Source organism: Heptranchias perlo, chromosome 16, assembly GCF_035084215.1.
Source record: "Heptranchias perlo isolate sHepPer1 chromosome 16, sHepPer1.hap1, whole genome shotgun sequence".
NCBI lineage: Eukaryota > Metazoa > Chordata > Chondrichthyes > Hexanchiformes > Hexanchidae > Heptranchias > Heptranchias perlo.
Window position 1 is genome coordinate 45,220,224 of NC_090340.1, and position 18,877 is coordinate 45,239,100.

General features: G+C 40.4%; 1 protein-coding gene across 3 annotated transcripts in view; it reads right to left on the minus strand.

Annotated features, from left to right (window-relative positions):
- Positions 1-13,146: 13,146 nt before the first annotated feature.
- chst6 (carbohydrate sulfotransferase 6) overlaps positions 13,147-18,877 on the minus strand; it is a 36,267-nt gene continuing 30,536 nt past the window's right edge. For all 3 annotated transcript variants that reach the window (XM_067998067.1, XM_067998065.1, XM_067998066.1), the window contains one exon: positions 13,147-15,725. In XM_067998067.1, coding sequence (XP_067854168.1) covers positions 14,508-15,698 — 1,191 coding nt within the window. In that variant the 5' untranslated portion in view covers positions 15,699-15,725 and the 3' untranslated portion in view covers positions 13,147-14,507. The remainder of the gene's footprint in view (positions 15,726-18,877) is intronic.

Sequence of the window (18,877 nt, forward strand, 5' to 3'; positions counted from 1 at the left end):
TGAGCATTAAGTGACTCTGTGGAATGAGTTTCTGAAGTCTCTATCACAACTTCATTGTTATCTTGTATGTAAAATAAATTCAATTTTTAAAAGAAAATTAAAATTGCAAAGTAGATGATGATTTATTGTGACTGGTGAACTTCTAAAATTACTCACCAGACAACAAGATATTTTAGTATGCCATGGGTCTCAATTAATGTAACTCCTACACAAAACAAGAAATTAAGACTGTTAGTTACTTAAGCACTTTATTCCTTTACATATATAATTTCTACACTGTAATAGGTGAATGTTGTATGTAAGCACATTCCACCAATTTTTCCTGGTAAATGTGGTTTTGATTGAGCTATCAGCAAGCTCGCAAAGCAACCAAATAGCATATTATTGCTGTTAAACATTCCGTTGCTGTGGTAACAGTTTTGCACTATTACAAAAATAAATCAAGTTATTTGAAGACAACTGTTTATAAAGAAACATTCAATATGTTGGCTTATTCATTAACATTTTTACCAAAGGATTCTTGAGTATTTTAAATGTTGAGAAGTATAATTTGTATTGTGTCAATTATTCATTATCAAATACTTCATTTGCATTCTACATACATCGTAGTCTCAGAGACAGCCAGGACCAGTTGAGAATGAATTCATTTAATTCGCCTCCAAAGAGCTGATAAAATGGTCTGAACTAAAGACTTGTTAACATGTACTATGGCCCGTAACTGTGGGTCAGAGGCTCAAACTGCTAGATTTGGTCCTTGCGTTTTTCTGAAATCACTGATATAGTCTATTAAAATAACAGCGTGAATATTGTAAATTCAAGCAAAACTAGATTTGTTTTTACAATTCTTGTTTAATGATTTTTTTCCTTCCCAAGTATCCTTCAGGTAGATAAGCATCTCTGTGACTTGTAACTGCAACATTTAACCATTCTGTTGTGACGGGAGATACTTGTTAGAAGGTAAGCTTTTCCTCCTACGAGCATATTTCTGAAAACTGGCATTTCCTTGAATGTGGATTTCTAGTCAGTTGGAAATTCAGTGCATGAGGGCAAGATTTGGGCTGTCCATGATTTCACACAAATGAATAGCCCACCAATGCTGTCCAGGCTCTCACATGAAGAATGGATACTCGGGCAAGTTAGCAGAGAGTAGCCAGACCCAGTGGAAGCATATCCCAGTGTGAGCTAGTAACTTCGAGTAAGGAAAGAAGATTGGAGAGGGAATAGATAACAGAATGTGGCGGAGACACTTAAGTAATAGCGCGTGCTGGTTAACACAGTGGCATAAAGCAAACATCTCAGCCACTATGTTGTCAAGTTAGATCTATGTATTTCTGCATCTATGCTTTTTCATGGGTTCAGAATTGAAGCTGAAGAAACACTGCTGTAGATTTCAAAGGATTGAATTCAGGATTTTTCTTCTTTACAAAGTGTGTCTGTGGTTGCGATTTGATCAGTAACTGGCCAGTTTTCAGCAATGTGCATGAATGTCAGTATTCTCCAGAGTTTTCTATGTGACAACCTTTCATTGTTAGATCAGCATTTCCAATGGTTCATCACGTCTCTCCTGTATTGGCAACATAATCTTCAGTCATTTCTATTTTGTAGTTTATTTTTCAGTAATGTAGCACTCCCAAATCATGTATCTATTTATACCACACTGTATCGGATGTAAATATACTTAACATTATCAGATGTTTAGGGATTTAAGTGTGGCTATTTTTTAGCAATTTTTTTTGCAGAGAGGTAGGATTGTACAGCGGTAGGGATTCTGTTCTTTTGCCAGCACTGATCAGTGTAATGCTGCCTCTTATTGCTTTGCAGTTTGCAGTTACTGTTCAGGTAATTATAACGGATAAAAGTAAGAATAACACTTGAGTGTAGTAGGGCTAGGGATGAATAATAAGACAGCCATGATGACATTTATTTATTTAGAATAAAATGGCTGCTTCCTGTATTCTAAAAATGCAGATGATTTTTTGGAAGTGAATTTTCACAGGATTTCTCCTACATGTCCACGATAAATTCATCAGAAAAGCCTTAGAAATCCCAGAAAAATGGCATCAACACCATATACACTGCTTTTCCAGGGTTTCCGCGACACTCCCACCAAAGTTACAATGGACAAGCAGGAGAACCCCAGTGAAAATTCACCCCTTTTAGAGAAAAGTAATTCCGTTTTATATTTTCATTCTAAAAGTATTATTTTACAGTTGCAGTTATAAATGTAATTTAAAAATTTTACTGATATTTGTATTTAATTTAAATATGCATTTTGATTTTTAATTAATTTAAAAATGATTAGTTTGAATGTAACAAAATGAGTAGTTACTGTACTTGGAGTTCACACTTGGAATACTGTACACAGTTCTGGTCTCTTATAAAAAGGATATAGAGGCATTGGAGAAGGTGCAAAAAAGATTCACAAGGATGATAACAGAACTGAGAAGATGTACATAGCAGGAAAGGCTGGGGCTGCTTTCTCTAGAAAAGGTTGAGGGGTGACCTGATTGAGGTCTTTAAGATTATGAAAGGGTTTGATAGGGTAGACGTAGAGAAAATGTTTCCACTTGTGGGGGAGACCAAAACTACAGGTCGTAAATGTAGGATCGTCACTAATAAATCCAATAAGGAACTAAGGAGAAACTTCTTTACCCAGAGAGTGGTAAGAATATGGAATGCGCTACCACAAGGAGTAGGTGAGGCAAATAGCATAGAATCATTTAAAGGGAAGCTAAATAAGCACACGAGGGAGAAAGGAATAGAAGGATATGCTGATAGGGTTAAATGAAGAAAGGAGGGAAGAGGCTTGTGTGGAGCATAAATGGCAGCATAGACCAGTTGGGCCGAATAGCCTGTTTCAGTGCTGTAGACTCGATGTACTGTTATGGTATTTTGTGAATATGTTATGAATAGAAAGAAAAGGGATTTATATAGCACCTTTCATAAGCTCAGCACATCCCAAAGTGCTTTATAGCCAATTAAGTACTTTTGAAGTGCGCCCACTGTTGTAATCTAGGGAAACACGGCAGCCAATTTGCGCACAGCAAGGTCCCACAAACAGCAATTAGATAAAATGACCAGTTAATCCTGTGACCGTAATAATCTGTTCTAGTGATGTTGGTTGAAGGATAAATGTTAGCCAAGACACCAAGAACTCCCCTGCTCTTCATATAGTGCCATGGGATCTTTTACATCTAAATGATAGGGCAGGTATCTCATGATGGCTTAATGTCTCATCAAAAAGACAGTACCTCTCACAACACAACACTACCCCCAATACTGAAGTGTCAGTCTAGACTGCATGCTCAAATCTCTGGAGTGGGGCTTGAATACACAGTCTTCTGATTCAGAGGCAAGAGTATGACCACTGAGCTAAGGCTGACACCTTTGGATAGTGTCTGAGGTTTCTATAGTGTTTGAGGATTGTATGGCAGATATTTTAATTTCACAAATAATTATCATGCAGGGATTGTGCTGTGATACAGTAATGTGTTTAGGGTTGCAATATCTCTAGTTTAGGGAGTACCTTTCACGTCCTCAGGACATCCCAAATGCATTACTTTATTTTTGAAATGCAGTGACTGTTCTTATGTAGGCAAACACGGCAGCCAAATTGTGCACAGCAAAGTCCCACAAACAGCAAATGAGATGAATAAGCAGTTAATCTATTTTGGTGGTATTGTTGAGGGCTGATTTGGGTTACCTCTTTACTTTTATACTCTATACTCTTGTTTTGTCCTCCCACTTTTAAAGATTTGTGAATCTGAACACCCTACCCCCTCTCTGCTCCTCTACTGCTTCCAAAAGTAGGGTGCACAAAACTGGACCCAATATTCTAACTACCCTGAGAATGTTCCTTCAAGCCATGTGAAAAATGTGGCACTTACCTTTTTTAGCCTCCATGGCCTTGCTGCCTGTCCCTCCGAGATCTTGGTGATTGCAGGTTGACCTAACGCCAACCTCTTCTGGCGCTTCTCTGATTGGTTGCCATTCCAGCAAATAGAGAGGAAAATGAGGTGGAATGTGAAAATAGGCTCCTCCCATCTAATTTGCATGGGCTTGTCCTGTTTGTGCCTGCACCAGGTGAAAGCACTCTGGCCCTTCTTGTGGGAATCCTCAGACAATGCAAAGGGGGCAAAGACATTTGCTTGCCCTCAGGCCATCTTGACAAAGGACAGAGGAAACCTTAACAAAAACAGCAGCCATAGCTTCCATTCTAGGCCTAGATACCATTCAAATGAAAAGGTGTAATAATGAAATAATTTATCAATTGAAGCAGACTGGGGCCTCATTTCTGTCAAAGATGGTGATCCTAAATTATGTTTCAGAGGTCCTTTAATGGTGATTTATTCCAGTATATACCGTAACTGTCTGGTTTAGAGACAATTGCTTTGAAATAAAGAAGGAACTTGTATTTTTAGCTCCTTTCACATCCTCCAAAAGCACTTTACAGTTAGTGAATTACTTTTGAAATGTAGTCACTGTTGTTTGGAAGGCAACCACGGCAGCCAACAAGAAACACAAAGTTAGCATGCAGGTACAGCAAGCAATTAGGAAGGCAAATGGCATGTTGCCCTTTGTTGCAAGGTGGATGATGTACAAGAGTAAAGAAGTCTTGCTACAATTGTACAGGGCTTTGGTGAGACCTCACCTGGAGTACTGTGTACAGTTTTAGTCTCCTTATCTAAGGAAGGATATACTTGTCCTAGAGGCGGTGCAATGAAGGCTCACTGGATTGATTCCTGGGATAAGAGGGTTGTCCTATGAGGAGAGATTGAGTAGAATGGACCTATACTCTCTAGAGTTTAGAAGAATGAGAGGTGATCTCATTGAAACATACAAGATTCTGAGGGAGCTTGACAGGGTAGATGCTGAAAGATTGTTTCCCCTGGCTGGAGAGTCTAGAACTAGGGGGCATAGTTGCAGGATAAGGGGTCGGCCATTTAAGACTGAGATGAGGAGGAATTTCTTCACTCAAAGGGTTGTCATTTTTGGAATTCTCTACTCCAGAGGGCTGTGGATGATGAGTTGTTGAATATGTTCAAGGCTGAGATGGATAGATTTTTAGATTCTAGGGGAATCAAGGAATATGGGGATCGGGCGGGAAAATGAAGTTGCGGTCGAAGATCAACCATGATCTTATTGAATGGTGGAGCAGGCTTGAGGGGCCATATGGTCTACTCCTGCTCCTATTTCTTATGTTCTTAATTTGTGCATAGCAAGCTTCCCACAAACAGCGATGAGATAAATGACTATTTAATGTTTCTGGTAGTGTTGGTTGAGGGATAAATGTTGGCCAAGACAATTCAGATCAGCCATTTAACATACGTATTTGTGCATTCAGAATTTTGTGGTATCCAAGTGAATTCCACCTGTTCAGTGGACCCTGTTTACTGTGTTTCAGTTAACAGCTGCTCACAGCTAATACCTTTTGTGTTCTTAGTGAATTAACAATTAGGAATAACATTTGGCTGTATTGTTGACAGGACTGGATGTTGATTAAACTGCACAACATGAATTCTCAGTATCCCCTGCCTTAGTACCTGGGGACTCTGTTTAATTGCATTCCATAAATACTCCAGAGTAAAGTTTTTTTTTATTTTGCTCCATTATGGCAACTACCTTATAGACTGAGGCAGACTGCACAGAGCGAGTTCTGTGTCATATTTAATCATTTTTGCTGTTTTATATATAGAGCGAGAATTCTAAGCACTAGAGTATTTATATTTAGTTTGCAGCTAACAGAACATCCAAAATAAGCAACAAACTGTGAATATAAATAAAGTGGCGCCTGTGTGGTTAGAAGTAGCACAGTATCTGGTTTCAGCCCATGACTCTTGACAGCAATGTAAATGCAAGATGTCTTCCCATTGGAGGTGGCCATGTTTTTGTACTGCAGGTGGTCTAAGCAGCTGGAGCATTTTAGTCCATCTCCTTACAAATAGCAAAGCATTTTGCTACTGCTGATCTGTAAGGACCTTCCCAGTAATTTCCAAAGGTACTGGCTCCAGCAAAATAGTTGCTGTTCGTGTTTTTAAAGCAACTGAACAGGCACAAGCTTGAGCACATTCAATCATTTTAATGTGGATCCAGTTGAGTCATACAAATCAGGAAGATCCAAGATTTGATTCCCCTGTCTCTGCTGTATTAGCCAAAGCAGTGTAATGGTGCAATAATTGCCCTCAGTTCCCCTGGGTTCGGGAGTGGGAAATTGGCCAGGATTCCTGCTTCTGATCACTATTCAGTGATCCCTGTCCCAATTGTATTTGTGTGGATGTAAGCTGAGGATGGGATTGGGCCCATCTGTGCTGTTCTCTCCAGTCAGGCAGACATGACAATCACTGCCATGATCACTTGGACGAAATACAAGACAGCTGACAGCTGTGGAGCAGAATTCCAACAAAAAGTCGAAGCCTTCAAGAGAAGGAAAGAAAATTCATAGAAAAAGGAGACTGAAAAAAAAATCTTGAAAATGGCTAAAAAAAAATCATTTTAACCAGCCAAAAAGGGAAGAAAAGGCAAATACTCCTTACCCACAAGTATTTTTCAAAAAAATAAAGGAGGAATCTTCTGTCTGATAGGAGAAACCTTTATTTTAATAGAGAACTTTTCCTCTTGTGGAAACCTCCCATTTCAGATCTCTGAAACAGACTGGTTAAACTGAGCCCCTCAGGGTAATTCTGAAAGTAGTGCTTGAAATCCCTGTGATATCACTTACTAATGTCAAAAAAATACTGAAAGATAGGATGGAGTTCTATCTTGTTCCCTTCCCCTCTCTTGAAAGTGCTAACCAATGCAGCATGCAGTCACACAAGCACCCAATTCCCTCCAATTGGCCATTCTTCACATGTGGGCCTCGATACCAAGCATCAGCTGACAATTTAACCTATGGAAGGCCTTCCACCAGAGCCTGATCCTGTCCACAGACACTTCTCACCAAGGATCACTAGAAAGTTAATAAGAACAAAAATTTCACTGACTTGTCTCATTGACAGCCCAGAATTACTGAGGCCAAAACCCTTCCTACTACTACCCAGCTGAAATCGGTTGACTTAATAAAAACCAGGATTTGAACCTGAGACCTTCTGGCCTGTATGGCTTAGTAGGAGAAGAGCCCAGCGTTAGCTCCAGCGAAGCTAGGACCCATTGGAGAAGTGAGAGGATCGATCTTCCCCCCCCCCCTCCCCCGACCAATCAGATTAGAGCATTTTTGACAAGCTGCTAACATTTTCTGCAAGATAGAATGTAAAATCCAGGAAGTGAAAGGTACAACACTTAAATCATTTGTAAAAACCATTATAGACAGCAAAAAAAAGAGGATAAGAAATAATCCAATTAAATAAAAGAGACAGAAGGAAAAAATTCCCTAATGCAACAAGACCTTTTGTGAAAAAGCTATTAATTTAAAGCATGCAAACTTCATGGGTGTGGAAGTGTAATGTTTCATCCAAAAATGTTTTCAGTACATTTGCTTTGTGCAGCGTGAGATGGAGCACAAAGAAAATTGCGTACATTATGAAAGAATCCTAGTTACCTGGGATAGCAAGCTGTGTAACTTAACCCAACCCAAGCAATCCAACCCAATCTAACCTACAAGCAATACAAGTAGAAAAGCTGCTGTCATGAGAGTGACTTGGTGATTTATCTTGCACAACATAAGTCCCATGAGAAATGTCAAAAGGATTATTAGTTTGTCCACAATGATGCAATGTTGGTGTGTCAAATATCTTGAGCTACATCCAGCGGACTTCTCAACTGGTGCTAATACTTTACTGTTCTATCATGCCTGCTAAGTTAGCTTACTTCAAAAAAGCAGTAAATAATGGTATAAATATTTAGAAATGCTATATATGAGCGTCAGGAGAATGCGGAGCACCATGGGAGCGGTCTCAAGTATTTAAAGCAGAGCAGTAGCAAAGCACTGGGAGAGCGCTGAGTACCACGGGAGTGGCCCCAACAATTGAAAGCAAAGCACGGCAGAGCGTCGGGAGAGGCAGAACAGTAGCAGAGCGTTGGGACAGCGCGGAAAACACGCTCTGAGAAAATTTGCAAAAGTGACGTTTGAAGTCGACGTAGCGGAGGAGCCCGTGAAAGCTCTAAGAAGCCCTTGAGCAACAGCTACGAGATACTTGCTACCTGTATGGATAAGAACAAAGACTGCAGGGAGGATGGGCAAATTGACCATGGTACAAGAGGCCATTCAAGTGGGGAGAGCGAAAGGAATGTGGTAGTGTTAGAAAATAGTATAGTCAGGGGGTTAGATACTGTTATCTGTAGCCGTGACTGGAAGACCCAAAGGCTGTGTTCCCTGCCCGGTGCCAGGGTTAAGGACATCTCCTCGCGGCTGGAGAAGAACTTGGAGCATGAAGGGAAGGATCCAGTTGCCGTGGTAGAACTAGGAATGAGGTTCTGCTGAGGGAGTTTGAGGAGCTAGGATCCAAATTAAAAAGCAGAATCTCAAAGGTAATAATCTACCTGAGCCACACGCAGGTCGGCATAGAGACAAACAGATTAGATGGTTAAATGCATGGTTAAAAGAGTGGTGTTGGAAGCAGGGGTTTTAATTCATGGGGCATTGGCACCAGTACTAGGGAAAAAGGGGAACTGTTCCATTGGGATAGGCTCCACTTAAACCAGGCTGTGACCAGTGTCCTGGAGAATTTAATAACTAGGACAGTAGGTAGGGCTTTAAACTAATAAGTTGGGGGGGGGGGTAGGGTTCAGGTAAAGGTAAATTTATATGTCTAAAGAGAAAAGTCAAGGCTGTAGAGCAGAGTAGTGATTTGGGTAAAAACAAGCAGAGTGTATCAGGAAGGGACAGAGAGTTTAACATAGGTAATAGGGCATTAGGTCACATCAGGGAAAATAGAACAAAGATAAAATTAAAGGTGTTATATCTGAATGCACGAAGCGTTCATAACAAGATAGATAAATTAATGGCACAAATAGAGATAAATGGGTTTGATCCATTACTGAGACGTGGTCGCAGGGTGACCAAGGTTGGGAACTAAATACTTCAGGGTACTTTACAGTTAGTTTGCCCACTCCATTTGAAAAGCTAACAAGAGGACAAGGGTACAGTGAGGGGCATGGAAGTTAGAAAATGGACAATTAGTAATGCAAATATTTGTTACATGATAATTTACATTCAGTAACAGTACAGATGCACTGGCAGTGCAATAAGCAGGGGCAGAATGTGAGCAGATGGACAGTGGGAAGAATAGCTGGGCAGCAATATCTTGAAACAGGCAGTAGAATAAACTGACAACAGATTCACCTCTAGGTCTGACCAAGTAATTAACACCATAAAACACAATTAAATAGGAGAAATCTGAAACATAATCATTAAAAAGATAACCTGAATTATACAATCAACTTTAGAAAATTACACATGTAGCAGCTGCACATTCACAAATCAAAAACTCCAGGAAAAACTTGTGATTGCCCTGCTCACAGATCAATATGAAATTTTTGAAAAATGGCAATCTGATCCAACAACTAATTGGTGATTTAAAAGAATTCTTATACAAAGTAAAACACCATGTTAGAGAGGGTATTTATTCATAACAGAGATAACTAATATGACAACTAGTGTCATAGATTTTTCCATTACATCTTGTCTATACTGTGATGTTTCTGACTTGAATATAATAATTAAACATGCAAGATGAATACTATGATACCAAGGTGAGAAAATACTAAGGAATGGATTTTTTTTTCCTTTTCAATACAAATTGGACAATTAATCTGGGAGAAAGGATGATGCAGGAGATGGAAATGTCATCAGTGCAGAATAATTTTCTGAACTATGCTTTTTTTTCAATTTTTTTTAATAAGGTTTCAACAAATAAAAAAAATGCTTTTCCTCTTGTTTTTCATTAATTTTTGGAAATCCATTTTTGGATATGAGCAATTTAAGAGCAGTGTTAAACACAGATGAATAGTTAGTTAGCACTTTCCAGTGAAAGTATACCATTGTTTACACATTTAATTTTTGGCTAAAATTAATTGTTTTTGAAATGTAGTCATTGTTGGTATGCAGACAAACATACCAAAGTCCCACAAACAGTAATGAGATAAATGACCAGTTAATTTGTTTTGGTGGTGTTGGTTGAATGATGAAAATTGGTCAGGATACCAGAAGAACTGCATGCTCCTCCTCGAATAGTTCCAAAGGAACTTTCATGTCCACCTGAACAGGGAGACAGGACATCTCATCAGAGAGATGCACGCACCTCCAACAGTGCAGCACTCCCTAATCACCAATTTGGAGTCACTAAAGAAAACAGTTGCATGGTCCCCGCAACTGAACCCCTCATCTCTCCCACCCACCAGATCACCCTCTCATGCAACAATTTTCTCCACATACCTTTATCGCTGTGTTCAGGCTAAGGAAGTCGGGAAGAAAGAATCGAAAACATGTACTGCACACTATAAGTAAGAAACATGCATTGCACAGATGCAGTAACTATTTTTTGTGGTTTCTAATTTCTTTTAGATATCTTCTGGTGTGACAAAATTTGTAGGAGGAATCTGCTGGTGGAAAGGTGGTCGGGGTAGAATACCATTTTGCTCACCCTCTGGTTTGTCGATCCACTCCTAATATAAACCATGTGCTTTGCATTCATCAGGAATATGACTTGCTATGTTCAAACGTGAATTATGATGTCAGTACATACCGTGTGAAGTACATTAATATGGTTAATGTAATAGGAACATCTACCTATGCTATTCTTGATCTGAATGTATTTGATGCTGGCACTAGGTTAACGCATATAGACCTAGAAATGACTGTTTGCGATATTAGCACATAAACACATTTTCTATATGCCATTCCTGTTAAAGTAAAGTGAACGCATTAAGTGTTTGTCCACAATTAGTAACTTCTAGGCTAAAATACAGCGAGGACTCAAAAACCCAAATAAATAATTACTAACAGTGCTTGGCTGGGCGCAGTCAAAAATCAATATAATGGTAGTTGACTTAACTGCTTAACTGGTTTCTAGTTTTTCCTAAAGTCAGGTTGTACAAAATAGTTTCAAAGTCACAACTTTTTAGAAGGAAAAGTGTTATGGCAACGTCCATTCTCCAAACACTCAGCTAAGGTACCATTAATTCCTGTTACCAGCAGCACGTCCACATAAACACGGTAAGAATGAGGAGTCTCCTTTTACTTAATGACCTTTTTTGACAATCTTCTCCTCCTTTTGCCCCTCCTCTCCTGAAAGTGTTGATTCACGTAGAGGTACTTTCTACAATTGCTGGCAACCATTTGGTACCTTGTTCTTGAATAACTTTATGATTAATCAGTCATTACTCCATAAAGTAATCAAATCATGTATTGATACTTCTTCACTATGCCAACAGTTACTCTTTGAAATGTCACTTTCTAAACTACTTTGTGTCACTTATCCTGAGCAGCGTGCATTCAAAGTGATGCTTCAGAGAATTATAAGACACCACAGTATTTGTCATTTCTGCTGACACAGTGGCAGATGAAGATTTATAAATTTAATCTCCAAAAATGTCAACTGAATTGATAAATACTGCAGTGTTGCATAATTTGGGATATTTCTAAAATAAATTATTAACAATGTAGCTGCCAGTGTTAAGAAACCTAATCTTGAGTTGGATTAATTTTTGATTAGATTTGATAACATGGTCATGTCTTTCTCAATTTAGTTTTTAAGAGATAACAAATCCATTTTATTGTTTGTTGGACCTCGTTGAGTTCAAATTGGCTAGCAAGTTTATCCACATAACAGCAATAGTTGCACTTTAAAAGTAATACATCATTTTTAAGGCATTTTGGGATATGCTGAAGATGTTATAAAGCACTATACAAATGCAAGTTCTTTCCTCTCCATTGCCTTATCCTTCCCTATCTCCGTTATCTCATCTAGCCCTACAACCCTCCATGAATTCTGTATTCCTCCAATTTTGGCCTCTTGTGCATTCCCGATTTCTTTTGCCCCACCACTGGCAGCCATGTCGTCAGCTGTCGAGCCCCTAAGCTCTGGAATTCCCTCCCTAAATCCCTCACCCTCTCTCCCCTCCTTTCAGACGCTTCCTAAAACCTACCTCTTTGACCAAGCATTTTGTCACCTATCCTAATATCTCCTTATGTGGTTCGGTGTCAAATCTTGTCTGAAATGCTCCTGTGAAGCTTCTTGCGATGTTTTACTATGTTAGAGGTGCTATATAAATGCAAGTTGTTGTTGTTGATGATGTATGAATGATGTCAGTGGGTTTTGACACAGTACTTCCCCCTTGTGCTTATGTTTTGCTTCAGATGTGTGCGACCTAATCTACTACTTCTTTGAGGTAATTCCCTTGTGGGAAGAGTAAGTGTGTTGGCTGGCTGCAGGGTTTCAATGACAACATGCTGGGATCTCTTGTGAATTAACCACATGACAGTCGTGGCTGATTAATGTTGCCTGCTTTAAGATATGCCTGATGTATTTCTGTAGGGTGGTTGTGATCAACAGCTACTTAATTGTGTGCCTTCTTTTCCCGCGTACTTGCAGAAGGACTTGCAGTTCCTGAACAGTCAAACCACCTTTTCTCACTTAGTAGCACCCAAACCTCTAATGATTTGGTGAGTAATTCTTATCATCATTTACAAGTACCTCCATGGTGTTGCCCCACCATACCTCTGCAATCTCTTCCAGCCCTACGTTCCAGTCTGTGCTTTTTGCTCCTCTATCTCTGGTCTCCTGTGCATCCCCCCCCTTTCCTCTGATCCACCAAAAGTGGAAAAGCCTTCAACCATCTTGATCATATTCTTTGAAACTCCATTTATAAAATGTCCCACCTTGCTACTTCTCTACATCTTTAAAAATCTCTTTCCAACCATGCTTTTGGTAATCTCTCTTAACTCTTGCATTACTGCATGGCATCTGTTTCTCCTCTGTGAAGCTCTTTGGGATATTTTCTATGTTAAAGGTTCTATATAAATGCAATTTGTTGCTGTTATTGTTGTAAGCTAGGTTTACTTTCCCAGTGCTATTTCAGGTGTTTTAACTGGCTCTTAATTGCAGTTCACAGCAGATTTAGAGGAGTAGTGCTGCTCATTGTGTGGGAAAGAATGTCCACTGTCTTGCCCACAAATAGAAAACAGCAATATCATGTACAAACACACAGGAGTGAATTTTCCCAGAAACTTTTAATAACCCACAATTTACATATGAATGGCAGACCAAAAGGAATTGCTAGGCTCTGAATTCCGATTGGCATACAATGTAGAACCATCTGGTACCAAATGACCACGATACATAAATCAAGAATCCAACAATTTGCCCATTGTGTGAGTGTTTGTGAGAAAATGGGTGCATATATGTATATATGTGTGTGGGTGTATATATGTGTGGGTGTGCTTAGGTGGCAGGGGGGAGGGGAAGTGCCCTTACAGAACTTTGTGAGACCTAGCAGACAGTTATAAGGTCCAATTCAATGAGGATCGCATAATGTATTCAATTGACTCATGAATCTGATGCAATTAGGTCTGAACTAGTTTGTCAAGTGTAGCCGATGCAGAGAAGGATACCAAGCTTTCTGTTGCTATCTAATTTGGACAGCCAACAATGATGACTGGTATGGAAAATAGAAATAAAAAATATAAAGGCACTGGTGCAGTACAAGATTTTCTTCTTAAGATGGATCAAGGCACATTGTTGGGCAAAGTAGAGAGAGATTTACTCTGTATGTGGCCATGCTGTGCTGACGTGGGAGTGTACTCTACTGGCACATAAATGGGGCCCAAAGTGGAAATGTGTCCTATTGTCCAGAACTTGGACAAAAAGAATCAACAAATTATAAATTAAAGATTTTTTTTCTGAACTGTTGCCCTGTATAACCACATTGCTTCTGATGATTTGGCAAACACTTTATTTTCAGAGTGAAACTTTTTATAATTGTAAACTTTAAAATCAAGCATGTAATTAACTGAATGACATGACACTTATAGTAAATATTGGGCTGGTTTTACGCATGTGTCATCCCGGCAGGGAGATTTGCAAGCCGGATGTGCACAATGGGAAACTGCTGATGAATTTCTCTCAATTTTCTGCCCAATCATTTTATGCATGGAATTTCCTGGCGAATGCACAAGTGATTTCCAAATATGAACTCCTACCAGAAATGCAATTACGTAAAGTCAGTCCTACACAGTCCACACGAAAGTATTGGGACCTTTGGCCGCTTCACATCAAGGTCGAAATCAGCCAATATTGAAAGAGACAACTTATCTTCACTAAACTAGAGAAATAATCATATTAAAACAGAATTTATCAAGGATACATAGACTCCCCAAAAATGATATCATGGAAACATGTGGCCTACTTTTGAAGCCAATGACAACTTTGCAATATGATTGCTCAGTAATGTTCATGTAAGAATCTAATAATCCTCTGGACTTCATACACGCTTCATAAAGTTTTCTTCATCAGAAACAGCAGATGAACACAAAATTAAATAAGTTCTTGGATCCCCAAAATGACGTCCATGATTTAAACTGAATTCTCATCAGAACTCAACCAGGTAAACTTGTATTTTCTTAGTGGTAAGACAAGATCCAGGGATAATAGTTTCTGTTCATGTTCAGTCTCAACTAGTCGATATCCAAGCACATTCATGGCTTCCCTACAGATATCCTGTATTTTTAAAATCTTTTCAAATGGCACCTCAGTCCTCCATGCCTGAGATATGCTTCTAGCATTTCTAGATGTTATTTTGAAAGCTGATCCAGTTCCTGTTCCATGTGTGATGTTATATATATAAGACTTAAGTTTTGGAGTCAAACTTAAATCAGCAAATTTATACATTGCCAATATCTCATTAAGTGGATCTCTTACTACATCTTCATACCGCACCATCATATAGCGTTGTTTCAGAAAGTCTGGAGCTTTCTTGGTTGCTGTCTCATGAATCTGTATGTGACTTCTGCAAACTTCTTTCATGACTTCGTAGTTTGATGCTTCAGCTTTATTTTGTTCTATGTCTTTACCGTTAGTGTCCAAAACAATACGATTGTCTCGCAGTAGTGCATAAACTGACTTATCACGAGACTTAATGACAGCCCTAGGGTCTCTAACGAGGTGAATGATTTTGAGGTTCAGTGAGGGGTCAGTGAGGAGAGGAAACAGTGACTTTAAATCAAAGAATCTCACTTCTTTGAGCACAATGTGACTGTAAGTTTTGCATGCTTCTTCTATTTTAAAAAATTTGGACATGTTGCAATGTTTCTTACATGTTGTATCATTGCTCAGGTCCGTTCTTTCATAATAATCACACGTAGGTGGTGAGCAGAGAGCTCTGCTCACCTCCCATTGGAACAAGTTAGATACCAGTCTGTTTTCAGACATGTAGGCATCAAATACTGACATGTCACATAAGAATATAGAACGGACAAGATCCCTAACAGCCATTTGCAAGACCTTTGCACTGTTTTGATGCATACGTACCCATAGATGCCAGGCAGGTTCCATTAAGTAAAAGACATCAGGGTGCTGACTAAATACTTGTCCCACAAAGGAAGAACCTGATCTCCAGGATGAAAGAATGAGGATGTGAGCTTTGCTATTCTGTTCATCAGATGGTGATAAATCAATCTTTTGTCTGGAGTAGATGAAGATTAAAGCAAATGTCTGAATAATCACAAATGCAAAAATGCCTGTAATTACAAAGGTTGGCCTCACCATAGCGATGGCTGCTAATGTGGTATTGATCTGTAAAATAAAACAGACATGGACATTATAGATTGCTTCAAAACTATGCAGTCACCATTCTAACCAATGATTTGCAGCTGACAAGGCAGAAAAGCAAAGAGTTACATTCAGAGTCCCCTTCCCTTGGCTTAGGTTCCTTAAGGTATCAATAATTCTTTTATTTAATGCTGGATGATCTTCTACAGTCTAGAGAAAAGAAGATTACGGTGGAACCTTACTGAGGTATATCTATGTAGTTTAATAAAAACAAATGCTCACTGCTGGTGGGGAGCCCCATCTGGCCATTATGCATATGGGGAAATCACAGGCTTACTGCCCAAGATTTTCCATCCATTAATTTTATTTGACACCCAGTTATGCCAGCTTCTGGTCTGAAACTAAGGATGAATTGTGGCATTGAAGTCTCCTCCCTCCTCCCCTTACAAGACCAATGATGAGGGCGGCAGGGGTCTCCCAACATTGCAGTTCACATGTCCTGGGACTTCTTAAGGACCTAGTGCATGGTCAGTGCAAGTATGCCTGCTGAGACACACTGGCAATTGTGGGGCTCACTGGGGGTACAGGCCAGGATTGTGGTCTGGACACTCTAAGTTTTCAAGCAGTCCCCTTTGTAAGAGGGCCATGGAAGCAGCTTCAGTTTTCTTTTTTTGGGGGGGCGGGAACCCCACACCTCCTCCCTATCCCGGGAGTCTTCTCCTGGACTTTTTATCCACTTGGGGAGGGTGACAGCACCCCGGATGTGCCTAGCATACCACGTCCATATAAGTCACATGACCTCCCAATACCCCACAAACCTTGCTAGAGTCAGGACGGAGGATAAGGGCAGGTACATCTTGGCCCTTATAACAGAATACGTCATCCTGCAGATTTCCAGGGCCTCAAGAGTTTTTAACCTTTAAAAGCCACCTTTACTTTAGCAGCAGAATAATACTTTGGCCAAAGTTTTCCGAAACCCCCAGAGCCACCAACGGGGCCTTGCAAGCAGCGGGCGGCTTACGCGAAAACTATGGATGTATGGCTAGTGATTTTCTATCCTTCGACATTAATGGATGGAAAATTGCAGGCAATGCACCCACTATTGACCAATTAGCCAGCCACTTTGTGCAAGGCCCAGCCAGTGGTGCATGGTTTCGGGGACATTTTGCCTATTGTGTTTCACTTGGTTTAATGTTTCTGCCCTTGTAAAACAGTGCATCTGCTCACTCACCATTATATAATGGTTTGTAAATATATCGAGCAATTGAAAATACCTCAACTGACTCAACAGCCAGATGCTTAAGCTCTTGGTGATCAAATCAATTTTTAAAAAGAGAAAGAAAGCCTGGGTTCTGACCCACGGAAAGGGTCCCCAGCAAGGCAAGTGAGGAAGGGAGGGATTGGCAATGATTGCGAATTGGTGGGGGGGAGGTGCAGGGCAGAGAAGGCCCACCACAAGGTTTCCTTGTGGAGCCAGGAGGAGGACTCCTGCTCCACATCCCGGGACCAGGCTCAAATTACTGCTAAAACCTGACACTCTACCCAGAAGTTTCAGATCCTCCTCCCATTTCCAAGTGTTTCCAGATCACAGGGCCGTCCTCAACGCTGATAAATCAGTGGCCCTGATAATATCACTTGGCATAACAATCCTGTTTTTAAATACCTTCTGACTGATCGTGAGCATGTCGTGAGACATCAGCTTGAAATATTTCTTTACCAATGTATATAATTTTTATCCTTTAACTTTTTAATAGCCAAGAATAAACAGCAAAATGGCACTGCAAGAAGTAGCAAGCTGGAGGTAGGTCCTTAGTGTTTTGAAATACTATGGACGAGCATGGGGGAGGGGATTGTGGGCCTTACGAGCACTGGGGATGATCCTGGGCATTGGTCGCACAGGGGAATAGTTCTGGGATTTGGCAGCAGTAGGATAGCGTGCTGTGGCTTGGAAGCACTGTGTAGGAGGAATAGGAGATTGGCAGAACTGGGGTGGAATCTGGGGCTTGGCTCACTGATGGATTCCTGGGAACTGTCAGCAGAGGAGGGGGGCACAGGTCTGACACCACTGGGGAGGTGTCGCACGGGTCTGGCAGACCTGTCTTGTAAATTTCTAAGAGATCTCTGCAGATATTAAATTAAAACTTTTGTGATTTGTTCCTGAAAAAATAAGTAAATAATGTTTCCCTTAGATATATACTCAACTGCATAATTAAATATATAGAGTTCACTTTCTGTCTCTGCCTCAGCTTCTCTAGAACAGTAAATAAATACACGACTGCTTTAAAAATATAAATTTTTACTTTCAAATGATAAAATTCAGTCAACAATCTTTGCATCTCTTGGTAAGTGTTTGCAACCATCTTCAGCCAGAAGTGCGGAGTGGATGATCCATCTCGACCTCCTCCCGATATCCCCACCATCATAGAAGCCAGTCTTCAGCTAATTCGATTCACTACACGTGATATCAAGAAACGGCTGAGTGCACTGGATACAGCAAAGGCTATGGGCCCCGACAGCATCCCGGCTATAGTGCTGAAGACTTGTGCTCCAGAACTAGCCGCGCCTCTAGCCAAACTGTTCCAGTACAGGTATCTCCTGTCCACAAAAAGCAGGACAAATCCAATCCGGTCAATTACCGCCCCATCAGCCTACTCTCAATCATCAGCAAAGTGATGGAAGGTATCGTCGACAGTGCTATCAAGCTGCACTTACTCACCAATAACCTGCTCACCAATGCTCAGTTTGGGTTCCGCCAGGACCATTCAGCTCCAGACCTCATTACAGCCTTGGTCCAAACATGGACAAAAGAGCTGAATTCCAGAGGTGAGGTGAGAGTGACTGCCCTTGACATCAAGGCAGCATTTGACCGAGTGTGGCATCAAGGAGCCCTGGTAAAATTGAAGTCAATGGGAATCAGGGGGAAAACTCTCCAGTGGCTGGAGTCATACCTAGCACAAAGGAAGATGGTAGTGGTTGTTGGAAGCCAATCATCTCAGCCAAAGGACATTGCTGCAGGAGTTCCTCAGGGCAGTGTCCTAGGCCCAACCATCTTCAGCTGCTTCATCAATGACCTTCCCTCCACCATAAGGTCAGAAATGGGGATGATCGCTGATGATTGCACAGTGTTCAGTTCCATTCGCAACCCCTCAGATAATGAAGTCCGTGCCCGCATGCAG